The sequence below is a fragment of the Acanthochromis polyacanthus genome, chromosome 22, assembly GCF_021347895.1.
Source record: "Acanthochromis polyacanthus isolate Apoly-LR-REF ecotype Palm Island chromosome 22, KAUST_Apoly_ChrSc, whole genome shotgun sequence".
Taxonomy (NCBI): domain Eukaryota; kingdom Metazoa; phylum Chordata; class Actinopteri; family Pomacentridae; genus Acanthochromis; species Acanthochromis polyacanthus.
This window is the reverse complement of record NC_067134.1, coordinates 29,751,707-29,769,918: the sequence shown is the minus strand read 5'-3', so window position 1 is coordinate 29,769,918 and position 18,212 is coordinate 29,751,707. Positions and strand designations below refer to the sequence as shown.

At 38.3% G+C, this 18,212-nt stretch overlaps 3 protein-coding genes across 5 annotated transcripts in view; 1 reads left to right on the top strand and 2 right to left on the bottom strand.

Moving 5' to 3' along the window:
* Nucleotides 1–18,212, top strand: part of LOC127531871 (zinc finger protein OZF-like) — a 199,775-nt gene that overhangs the window by 94,398 nt on the left and 87,165 nt on the right. The window lies entirely within an intron of this gene.
* LOC127531869 (zinc finger protein 665-like) overlaps nucleotides 1–18,212 on the bottom strand; it is a 103,961-nt gene that overhangs the window by 73,694 nt on the left and 12,055 nt on the right.
* LOC127531864 (oocyte zinc finger protein XlCOF6-like) overlaps nucleotides 6,416–18,212 on the bottom strand; it is an 81,790-nt gene continuing 69,993 nt past the window's right edge. For both annotated transcript variants that reach the window (XM_051942107.1, XM_051942106.1), the window contains 4 exons: nucleotides 13,030–14,985; nucleotides 12,422–12,664; nucleotides 7,065–7,147; nucleotides 6,416–6,929 (listed from right to left, as the gene is read on the bottom strand). In XM_051942107.1, coding sequence (XP_051798067.1) covers nucleotides 6,803–6,929; nucleotides 7,065–7,147; nucleotides 12,422–12,664; nucleotides 13,030–14,985 — 2,409 coding nt within the window. In that variant the 3' untranslated portion in view covers nucleotides 6,416–6,802. The remainder of the gene's footprint in view (nucleotides 6,930–7,064; nucleotides 7,148–12,421; nucleotides 12,665–13,029; nucleotides 14,986–18,212) is intronic.

Here is an 18,212-nt window from a genome sequence, read left to right as displayed (position 1 = left end):
TCAAACAACAGCAAATCAGTAAAAGTATTTTCCAGTTGAGTATGCTAAGAATTTACCTCAAGTTTAAATAATGAGTCCACAGTATTATTAGTTATTTAAAGAAATGCATGACCAGAATTAGCAACAAAAATGACTAAAATGAGACACAAAAGGAACATCTCATTTGGATCATTTTGTACATTTCAGTCTGTTTTTAGGAAAAAAAGTGTCATAAATCAGACTGTAAATGATCTATGAACAAAGCTCTCTGTAGAAAGCCTCAGAATGTTGAATAGAATAAATGTGGACAGTTTCATGACTGTAAGAGAAGATTTCTGGATCATTTTGTGTCTCATTTGTGTCATTATGTGTTTTTTTTGGTCAGTTTACGTCTTTCTGTCTGGTTTTAAACATTTTGCATCTTTTCATGTTATTTTTTTTCTTCCATTTTGGTCATTTTGTGCCTTAATTTTGACCATTTTGTGGTTCATTTTGGTCATTTTGTGTGTTTTTAAGTTTATTTCTGTTTAAAATTGTTCATCTTGTTAGTTCTTTTGGTCAGTTCACGTCTATTTCATCATTCTGTGACTCAGTGGACATTTCTGTTTCAGTTTTCATCTCATTTTTGCTCTGAATTGCTCATTTTATCTCTCATTTTAGTCATTTTGCATCACTTTAAGGTTGTTTTTGTTCATTTTCTACATTTTGTGTCTCATTTTCATCATTTTTGCTTAATTTTAGTCCCATTTTGGACACTTTTATCTTTTTGTTTCACATTTGATGTCCCTTTTCTAATTTTATGGCTCATTGTGGTATTTTTCTGTCTTGGTCGGATGTTTTATGTTCCATTTTGGTCATTTTGTGTCCCATTTGAACTGTCCCATAACATTGTTGGACCGTTCAGTAGACTCTGTTTGGGTCTTTTTCTCACCACTGAAACATTTTGTCCATTTTTGTCTCATTTTGGTCATTTTATAGATTAGATTAGATCCAACTTTACTGTCATTGCACAGAGAACAAGTACTAAGACAGTAAATGCATTTTTTAAAAGTCCATTGTGATGTCAGAGAGAAGAACTAACAACTGTTACCACATTCCATATTCTGAAGAAAAACATGGAAACACTTGAGAAAGTCAGTTTAACACACAAAGCTTGGAGATATTGGAGAGTTGTGGTGAAGATTTCAAGTGTGAAACTTGTGAAGACATTGTGAGCAAAGACTGTGACAGAAAAATGAAGCCTCCTCAGCCAGATAGGAAACATTCAGGTAAGACAGAAGTCCAGACAACGAGCTGCAACTCAGCTCCAGATATCAAACTACACACTGACATGTTAGACTGAAGTTTTCACAACACTTACAAGCTAACATTTGCTCATTTTGTGCCTTATTTTGTTCAGTTTGCATCCTTAGGGGTGTTAGTGGACAGAATGTCGTCATTTTTCATCTCTTTTTGTTGTTTTTTTCCATTTTGGTGACTTAAAGGCTGTTTTTGTTGAATTTGGTCATTTTGTGTCTCATTGAGGCTAATTTTCATCATTTTGTCTCTAACCTTGGTCCCTTTTTGTCTTGAGGATTGTTTTTACTCCTCATTTTTCGTGCTTTTAAAGGTTTTTGTTCCATTGTGAACATTTTGTGTCTCATTAAGATTATTTTTTGTATCATTTTGGACATTTTGCATCTGTTTAAGGTTTTTTCTGTTTCATTTTATGTCTCATTTTGTGCATTTCAGTCTGTTTTTAGGGGAAAAGTGTCATAAATCAGACTGTAAATGATATATGAACAAACCTTTCTGTAAAAACTTTCAGAATGTTGAATAGAATAAATGTGGACTGACTAGGTAACCTTACAGAATCTTTACTGTTGTGATGTACGCATTAACCTGACTTTATAGACTCCAAGAAAAAATATATATCTAACCACTGTGATAGGGATAAATAGAAGTTCCAATCTGTTGACTTTAATTGCAGGATAATGCTTTATAGGCTGCATAGTGCAGTAGTGGTTAGCACTTTCGCCTTGCAGCAAGAAGATCCCCGGTTCAAATCTTGGTCTGGGCCTGGGATCTTTCTGCATGGAGTTTGCATGTTCTCCCTGTGCATGGTGGGTTTTCTCCGGGTACTCCGGCTTCCTCCCACAGTCCAAAAATATGCTGAGGTTAATTGATTACTCTAAGTTGTCCGTAGGTGTGAATGTGAGTGTGATTGCTCGTCTGTATATGTAGCCCTGTGACAGACTGGTGACCTGTCCAGGGTGTCCCCTGCCTTCACCCGAGTCAGCTGGGATAGACTCCAGCACCCCCCATGACCCTCGTGAGGATAAAGCGGTGTATAGAGAGTGGATGAATGGATGGATGGATGAAATAAACAGGCATTTGGGTAGTTCACACACATTCATCAGGTTCTAGCATTATTTGATTCTAAATCACAGGTTATAATCTCATACTGTGTTCCCTTATTTTGCTGTCACTCTGCCAGAGCCCCATTCTTATGGCTGATTCATGGATCTCATACCTGTATGATTCTTGACAGACTTTAAATGTATTTTTTATAATCCTGTTAAATGTTGAGTAGAATAAAGCAGATGAAAAATAAACAGCTGATATAATGTGTGTTTGTAATGAAGAACTCAGAGTCAGGATTTTTAGTTTCATTTCATCACTAGAACAGGACTTAAAGACTCACATCAGGATCAAGTGTGGCTGCACAAAAAGCTGATTTTCACTGGACAATAATGTGTGAAAGTCTGTCAGCAGTTTGGAGATTCACTGCTTCCTCTCTCATTTCACACTTTGTGCAGCTCAAATGCTTTTAGTTCAAGTGAGCGTCAGAGGAACACCACATCCTGATTTTCACTCTCAACATTTGACTGGAAAAAGATGCAAACACCACATTTGGCTCCTGGAAGAATCACAACTTCCATCTTTGAAGAGGAACAAGTTTACAAGGAATCATTTAGAAGGATTTGACAAAGAAACACATTTAATCCATGAATGTGAAAACATGTTTGTGAGGGACAGAGTCATGGAGAGACTCAACTATCTGTTCAACACTGTTTCTGTACCAGGAGGAGACTCTGGAGACTCAACTCAGCACAGAGACACTGAGGAGGAACCTGGATAGAACCAGAATCCAGGATAGAGAGGTTGAGTGAATGTGGTGTTGAAGGTGTGGAGGTGGATCAGAGAGTCAGAGGAGACTCTGTAGAAGGACAGAGTTCCAGCAGGAACGTCCACATAAACTGAAACTCTGTGAGAGACTGAGGAAGACCTGATGGATGTTTTACTGTTATTGTGCCAGACAGAGCAAGCATCATTATGAGCAACCCTGTCTCCACAAAATTACGTTCTCAGACAACTAAAATGCATTTTCAATCACGTTGCAACAGAAACGTAATTGGTCCAGCGTCACGTTGATCTGTAACGTATTCAAAATGCGTTTGTTGCTTGTTAAATGGATGTTGCAGTCACATGTTTGTGGATACAGCGCGGTGGTGTCATGTCTTCTGTCAAGTACCACAAGAAAAGACGGGAAAATAAATCCTCCCTTCGTCCTCAGTGTGTTTTAATAATAATTCTCCTGCGTGGTGTTTTATTCTGACAGTGACATGGATCTGTTTCCTTCCCTGGGGTGGCTCTGCTAGCGTTTTTTACTTGACTAAATATACTGAATAATAAGATTGACATGAAAGGAGAAAACTGGAATGAATGTTGATTCAGTCTCCCTCGTAGTTTTCCCCTAGCTGTCATGTCATTCATACTTTAACACTGCCATGGGCCAGATCGGCCTTTTGGAATAGCCTCGTGGAGACTTCATTCCAGCTACACGGCAGCGGTTTGGATTTCTGCTTACGTTTTGTTTTCACCTCTGTTCTCCAGTTACTTCAGAGTATTTCTCAGTGTTCCCATCGGTTTCTGCATCTTTGTGTAACCTGAAGCACTTTGATAGATTATTTTGTTAAAAAAAAAAGGGCTTGTGGAACAGATTTGATAAGTTTATGCATCTTTGACCGAGAACAGATTAACGGTATTATTGAACATTTGTCTTTTATACTGTTGAACGTTTGTCTTTAATAATTTGTCTGTAACTACTCAATATTTAGATTTTTTTAAAAGAAATTGTACCTACATATCTATATATGTGATGTTATGTTGAGATGTTTTTTGAAACCGATCTCCTGTCTCAGTAGTATGACAAGCGTTTGTTTTGCTCCTCTGAATAAGATTTAAGATTGATAAGATGTATTTTGTGTGTAACATATAGGGTCCACTTTAGACATGCTTACTGGAACGCTTTCATTTAGGACCGGAAGTGCGCGCTTCACTCCGCTTTCGTCGTTCTGTAACCAATCAGAGCGTGGCTAAATATTAAAGCTGTGCTGCAGCGACCAGACAGAACAGCGACACCTAGTGTGTCTGCATTGAAATTACATGTTCCTTCTTGAAAACCAGGGCAGAAAGGTTCACTGTGCCACATTTATTCAACCTTTTCAAAACGCTTTTTGTAATACGTTTTAGATGCAGTTTGCAGATGTTTCTGAAGATGTGCAGTGAATTCTCCTTGTCAATACATTGAATATATACTCCAAAACATCCCATAAACAGTCTTCTGGTACAGAAACCTTCATCATTCTGAAGGAATTATTTGGTAAATGTTAGACTTTATACTTTATCAACAGCAATACTTTCTTTCAACACAAAATCAGTAACAAAGAAAATAAAAACACGATTTTGAACAGTGTGCTTTATTGCAAAATAACAAAATTCATGAACAGCAGGTTTCAGGCGTGGTCGTGATTGTGAACGAGGTCCTCCTTTTCCTCTTCCTCCTCCTCCTCTTCTTCATCCTCCTCCTCCTCTTCTTCCTCCTCCTTTTCCTCCTCCAAGGCAGTGTGATCCATCAAGACTTTCCCGTATATAAAAGCATTAAATATTATCATGGTTTGTATCCATGTTTTCAGTCCTTTTATGTGCTGGCAGCAACAGAATGTTTGACAATAGGCAAATCTGTATTGTAGAATTTCCAACAATAATAAGGAATGCCGAGGTAAATATTATAGTAACTGCATTAATGCTATAAATAAAAATGATCTTTCGTCTTGTGTACAGTCAAGTGTTGGATACACACACACACATTTAAATTGGCTGGAAGAAGCGTCTCCTATTAACTGAAGCTTTTACTGACGATTCTCCACAAGAAAAACAGATTCTCAGCTGAGGATCTTTATCTGATGTTGTACGTGCAAACCTGATGAGCTTTATGTCACTAAAGCCACTGAACAAAACCATGAAGATACAGTTTCTCATACTGTTCTCATTGTGTTGTCATAGAAACCCAACGTGTATTTAGTTGGTGATGCAGAAATCACAAATATATTTTTTTATGTTTGGTTCTGATTTGGTGCCAAAAATCTACTGGTATATATGACCAAGAATATTTAATCAATGACATTAATTTCACCTTGATTTGACCGATAACTAAAGTGATCGCTCCGAAATGTTCATCATGTCTTCTTGTTATTATAGTAGTTTAAAGCTCTTTTATTCAGACATAAAATGAACAGACAGATCTTGATTACTTTGACAGTTTGGGTGAAAACGTTCAAGATCTGTCTATTCATTTTATGTGTGAACAAAAGAACTCAAAGCGACTGAACTACAGTGACTTCCTGCATTATCAGACCACCCCTGACCAAAGTGCACTTCTTCAATATAACGTCTCAATACATGAAGTTTAAAGTTTAACAGCTGTAATGTGCAGCAGCCAGTTCAAAAAGGCGTCTACATTGATGGGTAAAATAAATTCTTCACGCACGTTTAACAGCTTTCTACCAGCATTCCTGTCTTGCATCATTTGCAGTAGCTGCTTTCCACCATCATCATTTTTCATTTTCCTTGTAGCTATCAACTATAACAACCAGTTGACTGAAGCAGCTGGTACATGAGACGTCCATTTGGTGTTAACACCCCCCCTTTTTGTGACTCACAGGATCTGAAGTAGAAAGTCTGAGTTAACAAAGAAACCTGACAACCACCATTAACTCTGACTGAGGCTTTAGTTTTTGTCGAGCCGGTGTACACAAAGTAAGCCTGTTTATACTGAACTTGCTTCATAACAGCCCTCAGAGGAACAAAGTTAGATTTTTGGTGCCACGAAAAAATGTGAGCCACATTTCTAGATATTATCCATTAAATATTGTCAGCACAAACTGTAGAGTGACTAGGTTTTTCCTAGAACTAATCCTCTGTCACAGAATGCTGACATTTCTTATTGCTGGGGGGCTTATTATTGAATAAAATCATCTACAAGGCTATATGTATGAACTTCAGTTGATGAACTCTGAAAGCAAGACAGGGGCTCCCAGAATTCTTCCATTTAATTCTGCTGTTTTAAATGAGATGAAAATAAGATACTATTAAAAAATAACGAAATATAGTATTCATACTTACATGTAATTGTGTAATTATGTAGTGCCCTGCCACAATAAATAAGTTCTTAAAATTGCTCATCATAAAACAATACAGCACATCATAAACGGATCTCAGAAGAAACAGCTTGCAGTTACCACATTTTACTTGTTGTTGGCCTTGTTAATATATATATTTTTAAAATATGATCACGCATACTGTACACAAACACTGTATGCATGAAGATGAATAAAATTACTATACATGTACAACAGCATCATTCATTGAAGTGGAAACAATAACAGTCTGGTGAAATAAAAGAATATTAGCATTAGATTTTTTTGTTAAATGGCCAAATTCTGGTACCTCCACAAAGTAGCATTCATTTCCTTTTGTTAACTGCCTATATTTACTAACTCTACAATATCAGCCAGTCAGTCAATTTACCATGTCTAAGGGAAATATTAACATCAGATCCAATGTGGGATAGTACTCCTTGTGCTGCAGAGGGACCACCTGACCCAGATGATAGGTTTCTAGAACAACTGCAAATGAAAGTAGAAAGACTAAGTCCTTACACTGTTGGAAGAATTTTGTTCAAATCTAACACAAATAACTCTGCACTTTAAATACTATAGATTGGCTCATTAGAAAATAAAAAGCTGTTTGCTGAAACTTACTTTGTCTTCTGTCCTTCTAATGATCTTTGAAAAAGGAAAGCTCCCTGTATTGGATCTCTCGGTGCACTCATCACATTGTTCTCCTAAACAGATCAAAATTAGAACAGTTGAGAGGTACTGTTGTGAGTCAATGTCAACACTCATGATTTGTTCACGTTGACCATTGTTTTGATGCCATTTAACAGAGGGGACTACAGCAACACACATTCATCACGGTCCAAATTTATTCTATTCAACATTCTGAAGGTTTTACACAGAGGTTTGTTCATAGATCATTTACAGTCTGATTGATACATTTTTTTCTAAAGACATGCTGAAATGCACAAAATGATCCAATAAGATGCAAAATCACCAAAATTGAACAAAAACAACTTTAAAGTGATGGAAAATGACCAAAATGAGAGATAAAATGAGCAATTCAGAGCAAAAATGAGATGAAAACTGAAACAGAAATGGCCACTGAGTCACAGAACGATGAAATAGACGTGAACTGACCAAAAGAACTGACAAGATGAACAATTTTAAACAGAAACAATCTTAAAAACACACAAAATGACCAAAATGGAAGAAAAATAACATGAAAAGATGCAAAATGTTTAAAACCAGACAGAAAGACGTAAACTGACCAAAACAAAACACATGATGACACAAATGAGACACAAAATGATCCAGAAATCTTCTCTTCCAGTCATGAAACTGTCCACATTTATTCTATTCAACATTCTGAGGGTTTTTACAGAGAGCTTTGTTTTGTTTACTGTCTGTGGACCTGGAAGGAGCAGCTTCATATCTGGAAAAAAGATTCACAATCAACGGTTTGTTTAACAGAAGAGATCATCTTAGTTCAAAGTGGCACCAAATCCATGTCATGTTTGGGTCGTATGTTGGCCTTTAACTTTGAGCAGGTGTGTTATTATTTACAGTGTTTATGGTAGAATGTGGCCGTTTTAATGGCAGATAACATGGAAGTAACATGAGCCAGTTTGAAATAGTGAGTTATGCAGAAGAACAACATAAAGAAGAAATTCAAAGTTTTTAATCAGTAAATATGTTAGATTATATTTTTAATCTATTTTGTGTACTTGTTGATGAAAAACGTTTCATAAAAGAAACCTTAATAATGTTGCATTTTAATGTTTTAACCCTCCTGTTTTCCTCATTTACAGGCAACAAAAAACATTGTTTCCTTGTCTAAAAAAATTCCCCAAATTTCTGAAAATTTGTAAAACCTTCAGGAAGAAAATTCCAGTAATTTTATAAAAGTTTTCTTCTCAAAAATCACCCAAATTTGGCAAGAAAATTGTTGTCACTATTTTTAAAAAAAATGAGTAAAAATCTTCCAAAAAAAATCCTAAAAATATCTAAAGTGATTACATACATTTCAGTAAAACTTCTAATATTTTCTTTAAAAACATCAACAATCCCGTGAATTTCGCTGGATTTTGGTTGATTTTTTGTGAATGTTCTTTAGAAATATTTTTAAGTTTTTATTTCCACCTAAAAATGTTCAAAGATTTCCCAAAAATGTTCAAAACGTGGACATCAGAAGTTTCACTGTGAAAATATATATTTCTTTCCACATTTTCAAACTTTAAAACGAGTCCATTTTGACCCACAGGACAGGGTTAATTAGTCATGTGAGAAGTTGAGCGTAAGTTAATTTTTTATTATATAAAGTTGAAATATATTTTTTAGTCATTTTCTAATTCTCCAGGATTAAGGACTGTGTAGAGACCTGTAGGGGGCAGTAACCAGCACCTACTATTAGAGCCCCTGTATTATCAGAGCAGCGACAACTGGGGATTTGAAGCCATTTTGTTTCTATTCACTCAATATGGGACGCGCTGCGCGAGGTGCACATTCACAAAAACTTGCTACTTGTGGATTGTTTACTGATTTGAAGACATGTTTTGGACAAAATATTACTGGCTTGTTTTTTCTGGATGTCCAAGGTTGGATTATGGCCGTTTTTAGTGGAATATTTTCATCTGTGACTAGTTATGAGCCTTCAAAGGTGAGTTTTGCTGTTTATGTTATTTGTTGGACAAATGTGTTTATATTACCCGCTGTGGTAATCACATCTGAAAGTGGTTTATACCGGTGGATTCATGAGAATCTAAGCTTTCCATGGGTGTATAATGTTTCTATCATCGAGTTTGCAGCTTCGGTAAATTTAGCAAAATACGTTAGCACATCTCAAGACAGCCCGTATACGGAAGTTTAACGGGTTACGGTACCCAACAGTCACCAGTAACACATCTCCATGCATGAATATGGTCAAAGTCAAAATAACCACAACTGCCTAAAATCACATCAAACTTTTTTGTCTGTCATTCACCCATACACCATAACATGAAAGTACATACATGGGACTAACCTGGCACAAAAACGATGAAGTCGGTTTCCATCCCACTCTCCGGACTTTATTTTCCCACAGTTTCCTTCTTTGACTATTACTGGGAAATCTAAACATGTGGAATCCCTTCTACGATCGATTTGTGCACCCAAAGGCACAACAGCCTGTCATTTTTCAGGTATTTAAGAAGCGAAAAAGGACCGAGAATTACTCTCTGCAGTGTAAACAACGTTAACAGAAAACCCGGCGTTCATGAATAGGAAACAAAATGGCGCATATAGATCACGTGACCAAAATTTTTTGGACCCGTCATGTCAATACTCTGATAATATAGGGACTCTACCTACTATGATGTTCTCCATGAGCTTGAAGTAGAGGGTTCCCTCAGCATAGCCAGATGAACACACCTATTGTGTTTCCACTCCGTGTTCCTGCCACGCCTGCAGGATGACCTTCATACTTGTGGCAGTGGTTGGACAATCATCCAATCAGAACGCAGAGCCACATGACACCCAACCAGCTGTGGGTGCTGGGTCGTACACATCACCCAATATGTCAGATACTTTCTTAGAGGTTTTTCAGTGGACTGTAGACCCAGTTTCACTCGTTTTTCTTTTCTCACATTGAAATTTGAGGCTGTTTGAAGATGAATATCTCAAGAACAATTCTAGATAAAAGCCTGAAACCTTCACTTGTTTGTCTTGCTAACATCAGCAGATCAGATTGTTGTTAAATACAGCAGTGGAAAAAAGTTTTTGGACATCCCATACATTTCTGAAATACTGCATTAAGAATCACTTTGAGGTCTTCAAGAGTCATTTATTTTAGTACAATCATAAAAATAAACACATCCTAAAAAAGACATGAAAAACTGAAAATTGACTGGTTCCATAAAACGAGAAATTTGGTAGAATTTAGTTTTGTTAGTTTTTCTTGTAAACAACAAACAAAAAAATATATCATTTGTATTTGTGTCTGTCTGATGCAGCCACACCCTTAGAAACACACAAAAAGACTAACAAATATTTCATGATGATATTTAAGATTGTGTAAAAATTTTCAGGGTGTCTGAAAACTTTTTTTCCTCACTGTATCTGTCAAAGCATGAAAATGTGCCGTTATAAAAATGCCACTATCTCCAGACACATACATGTGGTCATGGTTCCATGATGCCTATGTCATGGTAATGACTGGATGCAGCTAATTTACAAAGAAATGATTCTAAACTACATGTCAGCTTTCAAAGATTGGACTTTTCATCCAACACTTCATGTTTTTTTATTTCAACTCGCATGTAATCTGAGATTAGTTGATCTACTTGTTCAATATTAGAGATTCCTACAGATAGATGATAGATTATAGATGGATAGATAGATACCTACGGTCAGTAATCTCCTAAATTAATTATGATTAACCATCAGAGAATCACTGAACCAGCTCTGCATCTAACGGGTTCCTGCAGCCCAGAGGGATCTGAGGAACAACCACTTAACCCGCACGGGCCCATATTCGGGCCCAAAATGGCCTGCTGAAGTTTAACGGCAAAAGCAGTTTTAGCTTCAAACGCGATGATAGAAACACTATACATGCATGGAAAGCTTAGAGTCTCATGAATCCGCCGGTATAAACCACTTTCAGATGTGATTACCACAGCGGATAATATAAACACATTTCTAAAACAAAACAACAAAAATTTAAAGGACACATAAAGGGCATAACTTACCTTTGGACAGTCTTTTACCGGTCAACGATGAAAATAATCCACAAAAACTGGCCATAATCCAAGAGTAGTCATCCAGACAATACTAGCAAGTATAATATTTTGTCCAAAACATGTCTAGAAATAAGTAAATAATCCACAAATAGCTCGGCTCCGTGCGCGTCCACGTGGCGCATGGTGGCGCTGCGCGTTCCATAATTCACTGCATTTTTGTCCATAATTTTATGAAGGATTCAGAAATCCACACGGTCTTGGTCTGAAAAAGGCGACTGAAGCCTCTGCTTTCGATTCCAACCGCATTTCAACCAATCAAGTGACTCATCGCTGCCTCCGAAGCCTAAACAGCCAACGATGGATCTGGTGACCCTCATCTCATCAGTAAATTCTGAGCAAATCACGTCGGAGGAAACGTTTGACGGACAGGGCATGTAGCCAATGAGCTTGCTGAATAGCCGAGAGGCGGGTTTTAGCGGCTCTGTGTGACTTTTCACACCTCCTGCTCTCCTGCTGCGGCCAGGAGCTGCAGCTTTTCTGTCTCCGTCTGTGCCTCTGATTCAGATCAAGATCCACACTGAAGCTTATCTGAAGTGATTTTTTGAGTTCTTTATGAGTTTTTGGAGTGAAAATAATGTGAAAAAGGGCTAATAAAGGAACATATACCATTTTTGCACAGGGTGTACATAGGGTGTCCAAAATTGACATAATTGGGCATATTAGTACAAAAACGTGTGAAACACTCATTTCTTGTAGTATTGCTCTGAAATTTTGTCCTGAACTATGTAAGACCCCAGGCTGTTGCCTTGTTGTGTTTCAAGCTGTCACAGTGCTGCCACACTAATTTTCAGGTGTTGTATTAGGGAAAAAATTTAGGCGAAAATAAAATTCATCCTAATTCAGTGTGTTCCAACATAAATAACTCTGTGTCAGTAGCACCTAGAGTACTTCTGACTGCACTGGGTGAAAATTCAGGTTGTCAGCTTTCAAAGGAGACCCCAGCCATGCCTGTACTCCAAACAGTTCAAGAACAGCATTCAATTTACTTTCTGTACATCTTCAGCAGAAATTTCAGGGGAAAATTGACCGCAGCTTCAAGGGTGGTAATTGAGGAAATTCTACCTGCTGCTCACTGCCTCCATCCACACGTCTATCCCTCTGCCACTGATAATTCATTTAAATGAGTAACCACTTTGAATTGTTTAATTAATTTACCAGTCACGTCTGTTAACGACAGCTTTCCTCTTAATGGATTTTGCAACGAAGACACTAAACAAGAAATTAGACCTGAATTCTGTGAAGCCGGATCTCAAGGACTTTAAGTTTGTGGAGGACTTCATGAACTTTTACTGAACCCTGCATGGAGAAATCTTCTTGGCAGGGGTTCAGTCTGTGTCCAGTGTGCATACGCTGGTGTCGTTGTAGGGTTCCTTGTTGATTGGACGTCGGTCCAGACTGGTCAAAGCAGCACTGTTCACCATTGGCAGAGTGCTGACAAGTCTGAGAGTTTTGTCCATCTGTTCCGTTCTGCTTGGAAAACAAAAACAAACACAGAGAACGTCAGTGTTTCCTGCAGCATTGAAGAACTGATGCCTTGCCTGAGATAGAGAGCACCCCAAATGACATCTGAAGACACTTTTACCTGTTGGAATTTAACATTCAGTTGTCCGATTATGTCACAATTCCTAATCTAACCCGCATCCCCAGATTAACCTGGACCAGATTTCTGTGTCAAAATGAATACAGGTTAGACTGAACGATAGCTGATAATGTGTTAACAGAATTCAACTGACCACAGTTGTTCAAAACAGTTTTGAAACAATTTTTCAGCAATATCCAAAATTATCCAATACATAACTGTGTGTACACTGTGACTGAGACCAGTCTTTACATACCTCACTGTGACACTGATTGAATGCTTGCTTTCTGGTGTGGATCTGCTGGTGTTGTTTCAGGGAATACAAAGTTGTAAAAGTCTTCTTACACTCGTCACATCTGTATGGTGTCTCCCCAGTGTGGACACGTTGGTGAACTTTGAGGTTTGCAATGTAGCTGTAGCGTTTCCCACACTGGTCACAAATGTATGGTTTAACCCCAGTGTGGGTCACTTCATGAGCTTTTAACTGTGAGTACTGTACAAATAGTTTGCCACAGTAATCACATACATACACATCATATCCAGTGTGGATGCGTTGGTGACATTTTAAGCTTTGTTGGTGCTTGAAAGTTTTTTCACAGGAGTCACAGTGGTACCGCTTTCTACCAGAATGGGGGCATTGATGGATCAACAACTGTTCATGTTGAGTAAAGGTTTTCACACATTGATCACAGTTGAATGGTTTAACTCCACTGTGAATGAGTTGATGACTTTTTAAGTTTCTCTTGTCAGTAAAAGCCTTTCCACACTGATCACAGTTGAATGGTTTAACTCCACTGTGAATGAGTTGATGACTTTTTAAGTTTCTCTTGTCAGTAAAAGCCTTTCCACACTGATCACAGTTGAATGGTTTAACTCTACTGTGAATGAGTTGATGACATTTTAACGCACTCTTGTGAGTAAAAGCCTTTCCACACTGATCACAGCTGAATGCTTTAACTTCACTGTGAATGAGTTGATGACTTCTTAAGTTACTTTTGTCAGTAAAAGCCTTTCCACACTCATCACAGTTGAATGGTTTAACTCCACTGTGAATGAGTTGATGTCTTTTTAACATAATCTTCTGAGAAAAAGCCTTTCCACACTGATCACAGTTGAATGGTTTAACTCTACTGTGAATGAGTTGATGACATTTTAACGCACTCTTGTGAGTAAAAGCCTTTCCACACTGATCACAGCTGAATGCTTTAACTTCACTGTGAATGAGTTGATGACTTCTTAAGTTACTTTTGACAGTAAAAGCCTTTCCACACTGATCACAGTTGAATGGTTTAACTCCACTGTGAATGAGTTGATGACTTTTTAAGTGACTCTTGTGAGTAAAAGCCTTTCCACACTGATCACAGCTGAATGGCTTAACTCCACTGTGAATGAATTGATGATCTTTTAACGTACTCTTGTCAGTAAAAGACTTTCCACACTGATCACAGTTGAATGGTTTAACTCCACTGTGGATGAGTTGATGTTTTGCTAGAGTACTCTTCTGAGAAAAAGCCTTTCCACACTGATCACAGCTGAATGGTTTAACTTCACTGTGAATGAGTTGATGACGTCTTAACGCACTCTTGTGAGTAAAAGCCTTTCCACACTGATCACAGCTGAATGCTTTAACTTCACTGTGAATGAGTTGATGACTTCTTAAGTTACTTTTGTCAGTAAAAGCCTTTCCACACTGATCACAGTTGAATGGTTTAACTCCACTGTGATTGAGTTGATGACTTTTTAAGTGACTCTTGTGAGTAAAAGCCTTTCCACACTGATCACAGTTGAATGGCTTAACTCCACTGTGATTGAGTTGATGACTTTTTAAGTGACTCTTGTGAGTAAAAGCCTTTCCACACTGATCACAGTTGAATGGTTTAACTCCACTGTGGATGAGTTCATGTTTTGCTAGAGTACTCTTGTGAGTAAAAGCCTTTCCACATTGATCACAGTTGAATGGTTTAACTCCACTGTGAATGAGTTGATGTTCTGCTCGATCACTCTTGTGAGTAAAAGCCTTTCCACATTGATCACAGCTGAATGGTTTCTCCACAGTGTGAATACATTTGTGAATTCTTAGCTTTGTTGCTGTGACAAAAGTCTTGCCACATTGCACACAACTCAGTGATTCATCTCTTTTTGCTGTTGTTGCTGAACCATCCTTATCCTCCTCAGAGGTCCCACATCTCACTCCATGGCTGTGTTTACATTTCTGTAGCAAAAGACAAAGATAAAAACAGAGGCAGTGATGAAAGAGCAATCATGAAAAAATTGAAGCTAAGTCTCAATTCCATGTAGTTGGACATGAGGCTGAAACAAGATCAAGAATCTGCAGACATGCTAGCAGCTTTGTCATTAGAAACCTAGAAATGTGTCAACAGCACACTCACAATGTCAACAAAGCTATTTTCACAGGCCGATAGTTTTCAGCTTTCTGCACGGTAGTTTTAGAATCGGTTGTTGCTAGAGGTACGGACCCGTACCCGTAGCCTGTGGACTACGGATACGGCACTTGCCATTTGCCAATCAGATACGCAAGATCTGGTCACGTGACTCCCGGTAGACGCTAGCGGTGTGGACCCGTAGCATCGGTACTACAGGTACGGACCCTAAACCTGACCCTAACACTAACCCTAACCTTTGCTTACCTTTCAACAGTTTGCAGTGGTTAGCAGCTTCTTGACTCGCGAGACTCGCGTACGGGTCCGTATCTGTCTGGCAAATGGAAAGTGCCGTATCGTACGGGTCCGTATCTGTAGACACTACCTTTAGAATATTTGGTAGCAAAATCTGTCGATCACCGTGAAAAGCAAAGCAGAGCTGGGACTGATGGGATTGTACCACCAGGATCTCTTGATCCCCAGACTTTCCGTTAAGTTACATTACTGGATAAATGTACACTGACAGTCATTAAAAACTTTGAGACCATATTTTTCAACATAATTTTTATTTGTTTAGCATATTGGCATACAGAAACAAAAATCTAAAGTTTCAAGAATGATTTCAAAATAAAGAATTTCACAAAAGACAAAACAAATACCGAGTATGGCCTCCATTTGCTTCGATGCTGGCAGCAATCCGTCGGCACATGCTTTGGACCAGGCTTCTGATTGTGGGTTGGAACAGCCCATACGCCTGGCTACATCACTGTAGCTCAAACCGGCCTCCACCATACCCAGTGCCCAGAGACGTTGTTCATGTGATAGACGCGGCATGATGCTGTTCACTGGACTAACAATGGTGACCTTTTTTGGGCCTTTTTATAGGCCTTCAAAACCCATTCTCAAATTGTGCAGATACTGAGTATCGCTTGGTGTGTATTTGATTCACTTTTGCAAAGTGACCAACCCATATGCAATGAATCATGACAAAATAAATCATCATTATCTCAACTACCAGGGCACTAGATCATCAGTAAATCCACAATTAGAGGTCGTCCGATGTTTTGGGCCGATGGATGAATTTTTTTCAACATCGGCCATCGGCCGATGGAATAAATAAAAAGCTGATTTTTGATCAGGCACCCTTAAGGCCACCGCTTACTGATGGGGTCCTTTAGCTGGAGGACCCCGGGTTCAGAGCAGCGTGGAGTTGGGAGATGGGACACGCCGAGTGCAATCTATCAGGCTCCCGAAAAGGTAAAAGATTTGTTTCTTTGTTTTAACGAATACACAGTGTTGATGTAGCCTTTAAAAATCTTTACTGAGTGGGTATTAAACCGTAGGTTAGCTGTTTAACTTCCAGCGTCAGGCTCAAACATGCAACAATCCTCCATGTTAGCATAGTTAGCAAATAACTTAGCTACATAGTGAGGCTTCAACAACAAAAAGACTAACGATTTGGTTCATGCCACAGACATACAAAGAGCACTAATGCGTATTGCAAAAGCATTATTGAGAATATGTGCAGTAGGCAATGACAGATCCACTTGTTGCGTCTTGGCTCCAGGATTAATCTTGGCTCCAGGACTAAAAACATGTCCGCTAAAGTTTGGTTAAGTTACATACGACCTCCTGACATAATAACAATTGCACAGTCGGCTTAAGCTATCTCTGCAGTCGCACCTTTAGCGGTGTCATCAGTTTTCAACTTTAATTTAGTACAGTGATGGAAACGTAAAGGGAATTATTAGCCAATAGCGAAGGCTAAGAGCTACGTAATTAAGTAATAGAAGTCTAGTTATGCTAGAGATAACTTTTATATCAGCAGCACCACACATGAGTTAGTGTTGGTTTGATCCTGTAATTGAATATAGTTGTTCATCAAAAGCTGTGTGGGATAACAAAACACTCATGTTGTGCAAGATTACTCATATTTTATGTAATGAATGGAGTAAAAAAACAAAAAAAACAAAAAAAAACCACTGTATTGCAATATAATTATTATACTTTTAATGTAGTAATAATAATACAGGAAAACAAACAGTATTTTAAAGTTTTTATTACAAAAACAACTGGTGAAAAAAGGTATTTGTTATAAAAATAAGATGGAAAACTTCTGGATTATTGACAGCCTTTACAAATTAAACAGTAATTTAATGTCTATTCCTCATTAATTTCTTACACAATTGTCCAATGGTACTTACATTAACCTTTTTTTTTTCCTGCAGGCAATGGCTGCGCAAACACAAAACCCTATATGGGATCATTTTACCCAACCAACGCCGGGGAAAGCCAAATGCAACATTTGTAGCAACACAATCAGCATGGGAGCAGATGTTAAAAAGAAAATGAACACATCAAACCTGTGGGGTCATTTAAAGAGTCGTCATCCACTGGCATACCATGAGGCAATAAAGAAAAAGGATGAAATGGCCTTATCAGTTTCACAGCCACAGCAACCTACGCTAGTTCAGCTATTTGATGCCAAGAGAAAATGGGGAAATAATGACCCAAGGTCAAAGAAGTTTGACAAGATGATTGTCGAAATGATTGCCACAGACAATCAACCCTTCACTGTGGTAGATGATATCGGATTCAGGAGAGTGTTGCAACATGCAGAGCCTCGGTACAACTTTAAGTCTGAAAAGTACTACCGCACTACTGTCTTGGAAGACATCTACAACAAAGTTCAGGAGCACATTCAAGAACTAGTGTCATCCAAAGATAAAGAAGTTGAACCATTCCTGTCTTTCACAACCGATTGCTGGTCAGGGGACACAGAGTCATTGATGAGCCTCACGTGCCACTTTATCAATGAGGAATGGAAAAGGCAGCAGGTTGTCCTGAATGTGAAGGCAATGACTGGCTCGCACACTGGCGAATACATTAGTGAGATGTTTTTGGCAATGCTTGAGCAATGGCATATACCACTTGAGAGAGTTTTTTTGGTGCTAAGAGACAGCGGAGCCAACATGGTTAAAGGGCTCAAGCTTGCTGAAGTACCAGATCTGAGTTGCTCAGCCCATACCCTGCAGCTGGTCATCAATGAAGGACTAGC